Source organism: Rhea americana, unplaced genomic scaffold, assembly GCF_003343005.1.
Source record: "Rhea americana isolate MKP2758 unplaced genomic scaffold, rheAme1 scaffold_178, whole genome shotgun sequence".
Lineage (NCBI taxonomy): Eukaryota > Metazoa > Chordata > Aves > Rheiformes > Rheidae > Rhea > Rhea americana.
Window position 1 is genome coordinate 929,083 of NW_028185905.1, and position 11,518 is coordinate 940,600.

At 36.0% G+C, this 11,518-nt stretch overlaps 1 protein-coding gene across 1 annotated transcript in view; it reads right to left on the bottom strand.

The window, feature by feature from the left end:
- Positions 1–1,358: 1,358 nt before the first annotated feature.
- Positions 1,359–11,518, bottom strand: part of EIF3J (eukaryotic translation initiation factor 3 subunit J) — an 11,059-nt gene continuing 899 nt past the window's right edge. Inside the window, exons 2-7 of the mRNA XM_085301580.1 lie at positions 6,774–6,848; positions 6,519–6,610; positions 5,945–6,059; positions 4,696–4,854; positions 3,817–3,890; positions 1,359–2,394 (exon numbers count right to left, since the gene is read on the bottom strand). Coding sequence (XP_085157706.1) covers positions 2,263–2,394; positions 3,817–3,890; positions 4,696–4,854; positions 5,945–6,059; positions 6,519–6,610; positions 6,774–6,848 — 647 coding nt within the window. The 3' untranslated portion in view covers positions 1,359–2,262. The remainder of the gene's footprint in view (positions 2,395–3,816; positions 3,891–4,695; positions 4,855–5,944; positions 6,060–6,518; positions 6,611–6,773; positions 6,849–11,518) is intronic.

Genomic DNA, 11,518 nt, shown 5'->3' on the forward strand with positions numbered 1-11,518 from the left:
AAAAAAAAACAAGCACAAGATGAGATTCCATGGTTATGAAACTTTAACTCCTTGTTTAGAAACTTCTACTGGACAGACAGGAATTTAGTTTGTATTGATGCCCTGTCCTGAGCTAGTAACCACAGCATTCTGCCTTTAAGATGTTTTGGCAAGTTTACAAGATTGGGTCTGGCGTAACTGTAGAAGATGATGACACGTGAGCACAGATTTCTGTCTGAAGCAAAGTTCCACTTTGAATCTGCATTGTCCCGAAAATAAATATAGTCTGAAGAGCTTTCCACCAATTCAAAACGGGGGTCTCTTGCCCAAAACTAGAGCTGAGTGTAGCATACAAACAGCTTTTAAGTAAAATTACTTACCTCAAACAGTGATACAGTATTATCTCTAGATGTTATCCTAGCAACAGGGTTGCTACAGTAATTGTATTTTAATGAGCAAAAAAGATGCTTACTTGGTCTTACATCTTACCAGTTCCTTCTGAGTGCAGATGTTCATGCTAGCAACTCTTGCATTTACCTGAAGTATTACTCATCCAGCACTTACCTCAAATGTGCAGTAACAGTGTTAAAAGCTGTAAAGAGATCTAATACAGGTCATTAGCTCCTTTGATACACCTCTAATAAAATATTTTTATGTAGTGAGGATTAAGCAAGAACGGAACTCGTCATTTTAAATGACAATTCCAGTCAGTCCCATAAGACTAAGTCCAGGACTGAGTCAAATAATGGCTGGCAAGCTTTTAAATTGAACTTTAAAGTGACTAGCATGAAAGGGGAACCTTAACTAGACAATATAAAAATAGCCAACCTTCTGAAATTTACCACCTCAGATTCTTTGAAAATTTGGTACTGCAAACACTAGGAGGGTTCTAAAAGACAAAATCCTGTTTTGTAGGAGTGTGTGTACACTCCCCCCCTTTGCCCCCCCCATATATGTCAGGACCAAACAGTTGAGTAAATTGGAACTTCTGAATTTAGTACTCAAGACTTCTTGTAGAAATGGTAGCTACTAAGTAGAACAAATTGTCTTAACTTGCACTGGTAAGATATGCCTGATGCAAGTACGAGCTACTAAAAATCAGCATTTCCAACAACAGGAAAGATGAAGTTAATTGTAGAAATGATTAGATTATGGTAATCCTGCATTTTGTTTACCATCAGCATCTGTAGAAGTCTTATCATAAAGGATAGCTATTTTACAAGCAGACAGTCTTGCACTTCAAGCACCAGTTTAGCTGCAGGTCAGAGCAAAGACTAGACTTAGTAAAGCACACACCCAGCTCATTTGTACAGCTCTGCCATTTCAAGCATTTTTATTGTAATTACTACTAAAAATAACTAGTCCAAAGACACCTGCAGTGAAGTCTTCACAATAGTGATTTTATTAAATTAGTTGCTTTATAAAACATTGCAGATGTCATAATTGTTAACATAACAATTTGCCCAACTGTAGTAACTGTTGCAGTTTGCTAAGCAAGTTTTTTTAAATGAAAGAAAATGGCTGAGTCGTGAAAGATCTACCACAACCCCTGAAAACAAAAGGAAGTTTGTTTTTTTTTACACTTAAACCAGGCAATTAACTGTTAAAGAATACCCAACCCATACAGCTGCATTAGTAAAAATTTAGATGAATGGAAACTAAACTTTATACTCAAGACACAAGTCATAGTTCCTTATTTGAAAAAATTTCCTTATTCTGACCCAAAAAAGTGTTCTGTTTAGATGACAAGCTTTGAAGTACTGGGTATCTCAAGTGATACATTTTCAGGTGCAGTATCCTCACTCTGAAGTTAGCAGTTCCCCTTCACAATATACTGAAAACCTCAAGCTCTAACTTAAGACAAAGCAATTTTAATACTAAGTGCACACCAAGCCCTTGCTGCAAACTGCTTTTGTTCATGAAACAAGTCATTCAAGGACATACAGTTAAGGCCATATCACTGAACTGTGCTGGTAATAACACTTTGCCTTGTTGAAATTCATTTCCAATTTAGTTGTTGCTGTATGATTTCATAGTAACAACCATTACCATTATCAGAATTTTGTTTAACTGCATTTACTGCATTTGAGTTTCTTCATTTTAACCCCTTGACCACAGAACAGGAATCCCAATGCTTTAGCACTGATGTGTCAAAGAGTTAAACCACCAGCACAAAGATACTGCAATTTTGATTGTAGCATTTGGCAGAATTTAAAGGAAAAGTTGTGCTACATGTTTAAGGGATTATGGGCAAAAGAAAGACAACAGAAGGGAAGAGAAGTGTCACATGAAGTCTTCAAAATCTTGTACATATTCTCCATCATATCCTCCATAATCAGCCAGGTCATCTTTCATAGTAGCCTTTAGACCACCTCCAGGCACAACACCTTTTTTCTTCTTTTTGGCTTTACTTTGCTTAAATACCAAGAAGAGCATGTTTACTTAAAGATCCACAGTAATTTGTCATTATTCTGATTTGAACAGCTGCAATCTATTCATAGTAAAGCTATTATATTTCTAAGTGTCCCAATACTCCCTGCAGTTTAACCTCACTAATCAAAACATTACATGCACTCTCCTATGTCTTGTTGCTCATCCTACTTCATTAAGACTCTAAACAAGCAGAGTAACTACTTAAGTGCAAAGTCAAATGCTCAGTTTTATATAATTACTCAATGTAAGGAACTTAATGTGGCTTTTATCACCAGCAGCTGAATATCTTCCTTGCAAAATAAGTCCTAACAAACTTCACAGAACAAAGTTACCCCTTTCAGGATAAAGCTCTGCCTTACTGGATTTTTGTCAGTGCAGGCTTCAGTAGTTAGACTAACAAATTTAGATGAAAAAAAAAAAAAAAACAGGAGAGAAGAGTATAAAACCATAGAAAGTAGAAATAAAATACTTAAAAAATGTTTCAATAAGTCACAAACATCTCCCTAAAGTCTAGTTCATATTAAAGTTTATCACATTTGCCAAACGGTAGACTGAATGCAGTAACACTGTACATGAAGTTTGTTTTGCATTAAAATGTTTCAATCACTCCTACTGAATTAGAAATAGCATCATAGAAAAAACACCTGCCACTAAAACAGTTTGCATCTGAAGTTTCTCATTTTACATTTTGCTTTTAAGTTATATTTAAATGGAACAATGCTCAGCCTTTTTTTTTCCTAATAATCCTCCAGTTTGACGTAAAACAATGAAAAAGTTGCATTGCTAGTGATGTCTTCCGCTTGAATTTGTTGCTATCAACACTGAATCCCAAACCACCTTGAAGTTTTAGCACTGTTTTATTGCATACATTTGCTTTGCATCACATTAACCATCAGTTACACTTTAAGTTACCTTTTAAAACTTACTCTCCCTTGCCTATGCAGTTATTGCTCATGTAGCTTGCAAGGTACCATACAAATTCCACTTATCTCTTATTCAAAATGCCAGAGACAGTTTGGCAAATATTTAAGTTACTTCCATCAATATCTGATATTAACTTGATGTATAACTAGAAAGGAGGTTGACTTACATTTTCAGGATATTGATGGAAGCCATTTTTACTCCAAGACACAGCATAAAATGGAACAAAGTATGTAGATAAGATTATTCATGTATATTAATCAGGATTTTCCCTGTGATCTCTCTCTAAATTTAATCAGCTCCTGATTACCACATACAATTAAGTATTTAATACTAAAATCGCATCCAGGTTTATCATTTCATCTGCTGCCACTGCATATAACAAAATCAGAAGTTCAATTAAATATTGGAACTATTTCTATTTTGCAGATTAGCATATTTAGTGGCTACTGCTATTGCTTCAGAAAAACACAGAAGTCTTACCTTTTCTTGTTTTTGTTTTTCACTGCATAGTACTGTCAAAGAATTTGTGATCTTTTTCAAATCATCAATTTCCACTACATTAGGAAAAAAAAAACATCAATACTGTTCTTAGAAGGCAGTTAAATCATCTAACATTAAAATTCTCAAAAAAAAAAAAACAGGAAATCAGCATTATTAAGTACTTGGCAATTACTTGATTTAARTCAGTTTATTAGCAGAATGCAGACTAGGTAACTCAGGCCCCTAGCACATCATAATTAGCATTTCAGATGATCCCTAGGAAGTATCTTCAGTAAGGCAACCATCACTGTATTTATACAGCACTAAATAGTATCAAGTTACTGCTTTACAGTAGGACAATACATGCACAGTACAGGAAAAGAGGTCTCAAACAATTAATTCACCCAATACAGCCTACCAGCCAGCAGGGGGAGGTGAGTGGTGGTGGTAGTGAGTTTAACCTAGTTTTATCTCTGTATAGTTAAATGCTGCATTCCAGAACAAGTTATTTTGCAGAGTTATATGAACCTAACTTTACAGTTTCCTCTTAACTGATCTACTCAAGTTATTTGCCTCAGGGAGTCACTTTTCCAGAAGTTGCTTCAAGAGAAGTGTGCAAAATTTAGATCAGCATAAAAATTCACGCTTTCATGCAGTGACTGCCTTAACTGACATGCTGAAAGAGTTCAAGTCTTGCACAAACACTATCTGTAATAAAATTTGTAGAAATGGAAGCAGATACAAGTCACTGGGACAGATGCTAGTACTTCATTTAGTATAAGCTACACAGATTAATCTTGATTTAAAATTTTTGTGTAGCAGGGTTTCAACCATAGCCTCATTACAATTTTGGCATTCTAAGTTTTTCACTTAACTTACATGAAATACATACGTCTCGAACTAATGCTTCCAAAAAACTCGCATAATGTAATGATTTTTCATACTGTGTAATTTTCTCTTTTAGTAGCTTGCCAAATTCCGTGAAGTCATCTTTTGAAGAGGGATTCATGGCATCTATTCCACAAGTGTTATTTACACCTGCAAGTAAAGGCATAAGTATTAAAGAAAACATTAGCTGAGATCCCTAAAAGGTGACATCAGACAAAACAAGTAACCCCATTCACTTCACCTCTACTGATGTTGTCAAGGGCAGGAAGCAAAACCAAATTTGCTCACTTATTTCCCACTGGTTTTTGCCACACAAAAGCTAACACACTGAGTTATAAATCTGAACTTAAGATACAGATTTAGATGCAAAGCTTAGTGAATTGAATGAGGTGTTCTCTGGAGCTGTGTTCACTATACAGAGCACCTCTTCTCTTAAAGAATTCATGTCTTGAGCTCATCAGGGTAAAATTTAGTTCATTCTTTGTAAGACAGTCAGTCAAATACATTTCCCCCCCAAAGGCACTTGTACTCTTTCAGAACATTCACACAGTAGCCTTTCACTGCTGTATAAATAACTTGAAAGAAAGAAAGAAACACACTTTCATGTTTGAAGAATGCTGCTATAAATCAGCATCTTCACCAGTTCTGTCAAAGCACAAAACCAGAATCACCTACCTTGAGTCTGCTTCCTTCTAGCCCAGGAAACAAGCTCATTCCACCAACTTAACCAACTTAACCAKTTTTTTCAATGCCTAGCTTACTAAATAGATTGCCTAAAGTAAAGTATGCATGCATTATGCTGTGCCACACTCATCCAAAGCCGCGAGCTTAACTCCACATTGTAAAGCACCTCACAACATTAGTATAAGAAAGATTAAGTGCTAGCCTCTATTTTTTTTTAACCAGAAACAGCTACTTGTTTGAAAATTTCAATCGGTTACCTTCTTCCTATAAGCTCCTACCAAGAGATGTTAAGACTTATAAGAAAAAGAAACTTACATTCTAAAGAAGTGTTTTTTTGGTTCTTGAAATATCTTGTTAGTACCAGGATATGCTTCCAGCAGTTACAGAGAATAAACAGGCATTTGAATCCAAATACAACCTGCATGTATCCTATCATTTAAATCCTAATCCATTCTTTTTGTAGGCTATCTAGGTACAACTGAATGTTGTATTTAGATGACACAGTACTTTTGTCATGCTACAATTGGATTGACTTGCTTAAGTATAACACACTTACCAAATGTTTCTTTTGCTAACTCAAGGTCTGACTCCTCTTGTAATTTCTTTAGTCGTAGTTTGTCTGCTAACTGTTCTTCTGGTGTAAGTTCTTTATGTTCCTCTGGTGCCTCTAACTAAATTAGAAAATATATAGAGATAACAGCATTTATATTTCTTACCCTTGAGCAGAGGTATTACAAAAAATTGTTGTTTTTTCACCAGTGCCATTTGATTGGCGCACTTCTGCGTGAAGTCAGTATAACCTCAAGCAGGTACAAATCTGAAAGACTTCCTAAATAAGCATAACATTGCCATATTGTTTAATAATTGCTTACTTATGAGAAGTGGGAAGAAACATCTTAGTTAAGTTTTACAGCTACATGTTTTATCAAAAACACAAAGATAAGCATTACTTCAATAACCCAGTTAAATTACAGAGACATCAGAGCTAATATCCACCAAATGCTATTATGTACAAGATTTATTTTACTAGACTATTCAAAATCTTTACAGGTCTTCAACCTCAACAAAAATCAAACCCATCCACTAAATTTAATGACACATAGAAGTATAAAAGAAAAAAAAAAAAGTACCCTTTTTTTAAGCTCCTCTTGCTTTTTCTTCTGTTGCTTTTCTTTTTCTTTTATTTTTTCTGCTATTTTCTTTTTTTCTGAAACTTTTGTTTCTGTAAAACATTGAACAATAAAGCACTTACGAAGTTGTCTGATTTGTGAAAAACAAAAACGATCCTATTTGGAAGCATTTTTGATTCTTGATACACACTCAAGACAAAGCCAGTGTCTATTTTGATGCTGCCAACAGTGAAATGTATTCCTCTTAAACCTTACCTTGTTTTACCTCTGTCTCCTTCACTTCCTCCTCTTCCTCCTCATCATCCCAGTTATCCTGCAAAATAAGTTTTAATTAAGATTCTTTTGCAGATACTTTTTAGTTTTTTTTAGATAATAARTCTAAAGAACAGTAGCATATATAAAACCTCTTTAAATGCTTGCATATCCTTTACTCCCACTTCCTAACTCAAATACTGGAGGTTAAGTCTGAAGAGTTGTAATACGACATTGCTTTACGGAATTGACAAAAGATGTTTCAGGACCAGTTACTACTGTGGAGAAGAGTACAAAGAATCAGAAAGCTCATGTCAACGCAGTTAGAAAAGCAAGATCAAGAACAGTCAAATCAACATTTGCAGCAAAACGTCTAAGAGGTTATAATTCCTTTTATTAAACATTACAAGATATTGGAATGTCATTTAATTAATTCTTATAGTACAGCCATCCTTAGAAATGGACAACTCAGCTGAAATAGGTTCAAACTGACCTAAGTCATCAAAACCACTGAAAGAATCATCCTTTCTAAAATACCCGTTCCAATAGTTTGCCGACAGCAGTGTATCCTTCTCTCCCCTTATGCTAGCAAAAGTAGTTACACAGCTGCATCAGGAACTGTAAAATATAGATTAAAATTAACTTGGATCTACTGGCCAACACATGTACCACACAAAACTGTGCTGAAACAGTAGGGAAAGCACCAATAAGCAGACAGAATGCAAGGGGATCCCCCCAGCTTTATGCAGGAATACCAACRTCTCTCAATCATATGGTAGCAGTCGGTTTTTGACCAATGACTACTGCTTTTTTTCATAAGGAGCATAGACACAACGCATTATCATCAGAAGTATCTTCCCATAAACAAGTCACTTAAATGTCCTCTAACAGCAATCACATTTTCAAACATATTTCCTGTCTCAACCGTCTTGTTTGCAGTAATGCTCTGCCTTTCCTCTACACCTTCAGTATGTTCAAGATCCATGGCAGATCTTGGCTCTGGCTCTGCATTCCCTCATTGTCAGTTACCGGTCACAGCCCTAGATCCTTTCAGAACCAGCATCTCCTATTCTTATGTCTAATGTCCTGTTCCCAGATGGATGATCCATCATTCAAAACACTACTTGGTTCAAACTAAACAAGCTTACTGAGCAAGCATATTTTTTCTACAGAATTGACCTATTTATGTCATCTGCAGACTGTGCCAACAGCAGTTCTGCACTTTCTTCCTGACGCTTATCTGGGTAAGGTTTGTGGGAATATATACTCTTGTCTTAATGCCAATCCAAATTCTACTGGATGACCTCCATATAGAAATAAATGCTCTAAATCTGAAGTTACATGCTGAGTACAACATGACATACACATCAGAAGGTAAAGCCAAGAAATCTCACAGGAATCTAATTTTAGTTACCTGTTTCAACTGAACTTGCAAGCTTTAGAGAGATTACAGTTGGTAAGACCTATTTTACACAAAAGCCACACACATTGTCAATACAACATTATATATAAGCTTAAAAAACATGATTTCTGAATTTTGTGATTTCTACTCTCCAAATAAGTAATGCAGTCATCAGAACTATTTATTATTTTCTAAAGATTGCTCTTAGTATGACAAAATAAGATACATAGAAGAACTCACCCAAGTTCAACTACCAACTCATTCAAGTTAATTGGCACTTGTAAGAGATGCAGCTTCCCGTCCACATTCCAACAAGCTGACTTGAATTTGCAGCAGCAGTGTTACTTTAGCTCATAGCCCATTAAGAGTGTTACACGCACTTCTTAAATAGCTATTTGCATTACTGCTGTATATAGCTTGCAGCCTTATCCCATGCCCTGTCCTTTATAGATGTTAGATTTTAAAATCAAGTTTCCAAGGTGCCAAACCCCATGAGAACAAAATGGTACTTTATCCGTTATGTAAAGGTACTAATGGGGATGAATTAAACTACTGTATTTTCTTACTACACTTGAGAGACTTCGAACAGAAGATACGTGGTCCACCACTCACGTGATTACACATGCATTATTTCTCCAAAGCAGACCATGGCACCGCTACTCATGTCTGAATAGGTAGTGCACAATGATAGTTTAGCTTGCAAAGCTACAATGATAGAATAACACAGAACATAGCAAACACTTTGCACAACACTTGTGACTCCTTGTTGTCAGACATGACTTTCCCCATGAGCTTTTAGATGGAATTTAAGATACCAACTACTGAAGTCTTCAATAGTTGGGAGCCTACCCGCACCATAATGATCATGCCCCACTAACACACTACCACTGCTGGACACGCAATCCGGAGCTCGGTATGATCAGAAGTATGCTACTGGGTAGGGCAATCTCTGTGAACGAATTCAAGGATTCACTGAAGGACTGAATGCGARGATTCACTTTCCAGCCTGGTGTATTAAGATATACAGGTCTCCTAGGTAGGCTGATTATGAATACCTCATTCTTCTCAAAGCCATTGTTTGGGGTACCCCCCTTTTGGGGGTTTTGTTTTAAGCAAGAGGATACATTCAATATTTCGGGCAGTTTTTTTTTTGTTTAACTGGAAGAATTCCAAATATTTATCTATTTCTGCATTTTATAAATTTTAGTAAAATCTCTTGGAGAAAAACAGCTTTACTGCCAGATCTTTGTACTGACAGTAAGGAATTCAAAAGAGTACAGCATAATTTCAAAATATAGCCACTAACACTCCTTAAAACTTTGAAGCATTTTAAAAATACTTATTTATACATACTTAACTAAAATAAGGTTACTGAAAATGTCTTCCGTTTCATGTAAATAAATGCTTGATGAAAGCAGCTGTGTATTACAATTTCATGTGCTCCACCACGTGCACGTTACAAAGACGCTCATTCCAGAAAAACAGGGAACATAATTTGGAAATGACAGGTTCTCCACTATTTAGATTCCTGGTCAATGTTGAGTGTTCCTTCAAAGAGAAATGACTGTACTATGTTAAAGGCTGTTGCCTGTATGATAACAAGCAGATTTTCTAGTTTTGGCTTTAAGTACAGGATTGCCCAAGAGTAAATAGATGAAAATTCCTTGGCAGCAGGCCTGTCTTCTGGGAAAATTCTGCATCCTGGGTAACATTTGAGAGTAGTTTTGTTACCTACGAAGATGCTAATTTTAATCCCACACAAGCCAAAGTTTCCTAAATTTGAAAGTTACTGGTAGTTCTTTATTAAAATACCTCCAAAATAAACTACAGAATTCAAATATGAAGCGGGGGAAAGGGGGAACCCCACACACTTAAGTGTGAAATACCAACCTGAAGACAAACTACCGGTCAGAAAACACTCTGGACTTGTATTTTAGACCATATCATATTTCTTATGCAGGTACTTTCCCAAGGCTGACAGTTATAAACAAGGTATCTAGCATCTAGGCAATTCTCTCTCAGGCTCAGCTGTATGATCTTTCACAGTTACACAGTAAATGCAACTCAGTAAAATAAAACAGCTTTATTTGCTGTAGGGGCCCTTGGCTCTGAACGAACCTACAGTGCCTTAATCCCTCAAAAAGAGGGAAGTAGTAACATTCTTACTGCATGTAGGAAAAACTTTATTCCTTTATCAAAGTAGCCATATAAGCTGGTATCTTTAAGAGAATGACAGTTTATAGCCCAGTTCTCCTAAGACATACTCTATTGTAGATGAAAAGTTTCTCACTTTCAAACAAATCAGAAAAAGCAAACTTTGCTAAGACAGTTTGAGTCAAAAAGGAAACATACAGGTATGTACGTATGTGTGCATACAAAGATACATAAAAATAAAATTTATAAGTACATATGTATAGTCCCATTCTAACCACAAGCTTTACAAACTACTGTAGCCACTGTATACAGAGATACCTTTAGTCATTTTGTCTGGTGTAATGTGACTAACACTTACAAATTTAATAACATCCACACACCTTATAGTTAAGATGCAAAATGGACAGCCTATAACTTAACAAAAATTAACAAATATTTTTGTAAGACAAGATGATCTACTTTTTTCATACTAATTAAAAAAAGAATACCCACCCTAAGCTCCAAGGACAACTGTGTTGGTGTTTTTCAGAAGTTCTGGTAACACAAGCAGCAGCCTAAATAACACCAACAAGTCCTCACCTAATAACCAGCAATATCCTATTTCGGAAAGCCTCGTATTTGAGACCATAATATGGTACTCAAATCACCTAGTGAGCTAAAAGATTGTCTACTGCAGTAAACTCTGCACCTTGATTTGAAACAGAAAGGTGTTTTTCAGTTTACTCATTTTTATTCCTGATAGTCAAACACATTCCTTTTATGTCCCCGATGTCATTTTGCTTACAGGCTATATGAATGCTGAGCAAGTTGAGATTTCTGGGGCATCCACCATTCAACCTGGCTTTCTAAGAGACAAGTGGAACTAAGTAAGAGACAATAAGCTTTTAAAGGGGATCCACTTTCATAAATATCAGAAGGGAACATCCACATGTTTTAATACAAACTCCATACAGACACTGCTACTTGAAACACAGTAAAAACAGAGCCTTAAGTAAACAAATCATATTTTAGTGATCTGGACACTACCAAACCTGTAACAGCACAGCAGACTGCTTTATTTTCAAACTGTGGTGGGGCTTGGGGGGGGGGGGGGAAGGAGGAAGAGGGGGTGGAAGAGACAGGCTGCTGCAGCAGAGAAGTTTCTGGTCAGTAAAAGTAGCACTAAAACAGCATTGCTTTCATTAAATACAAC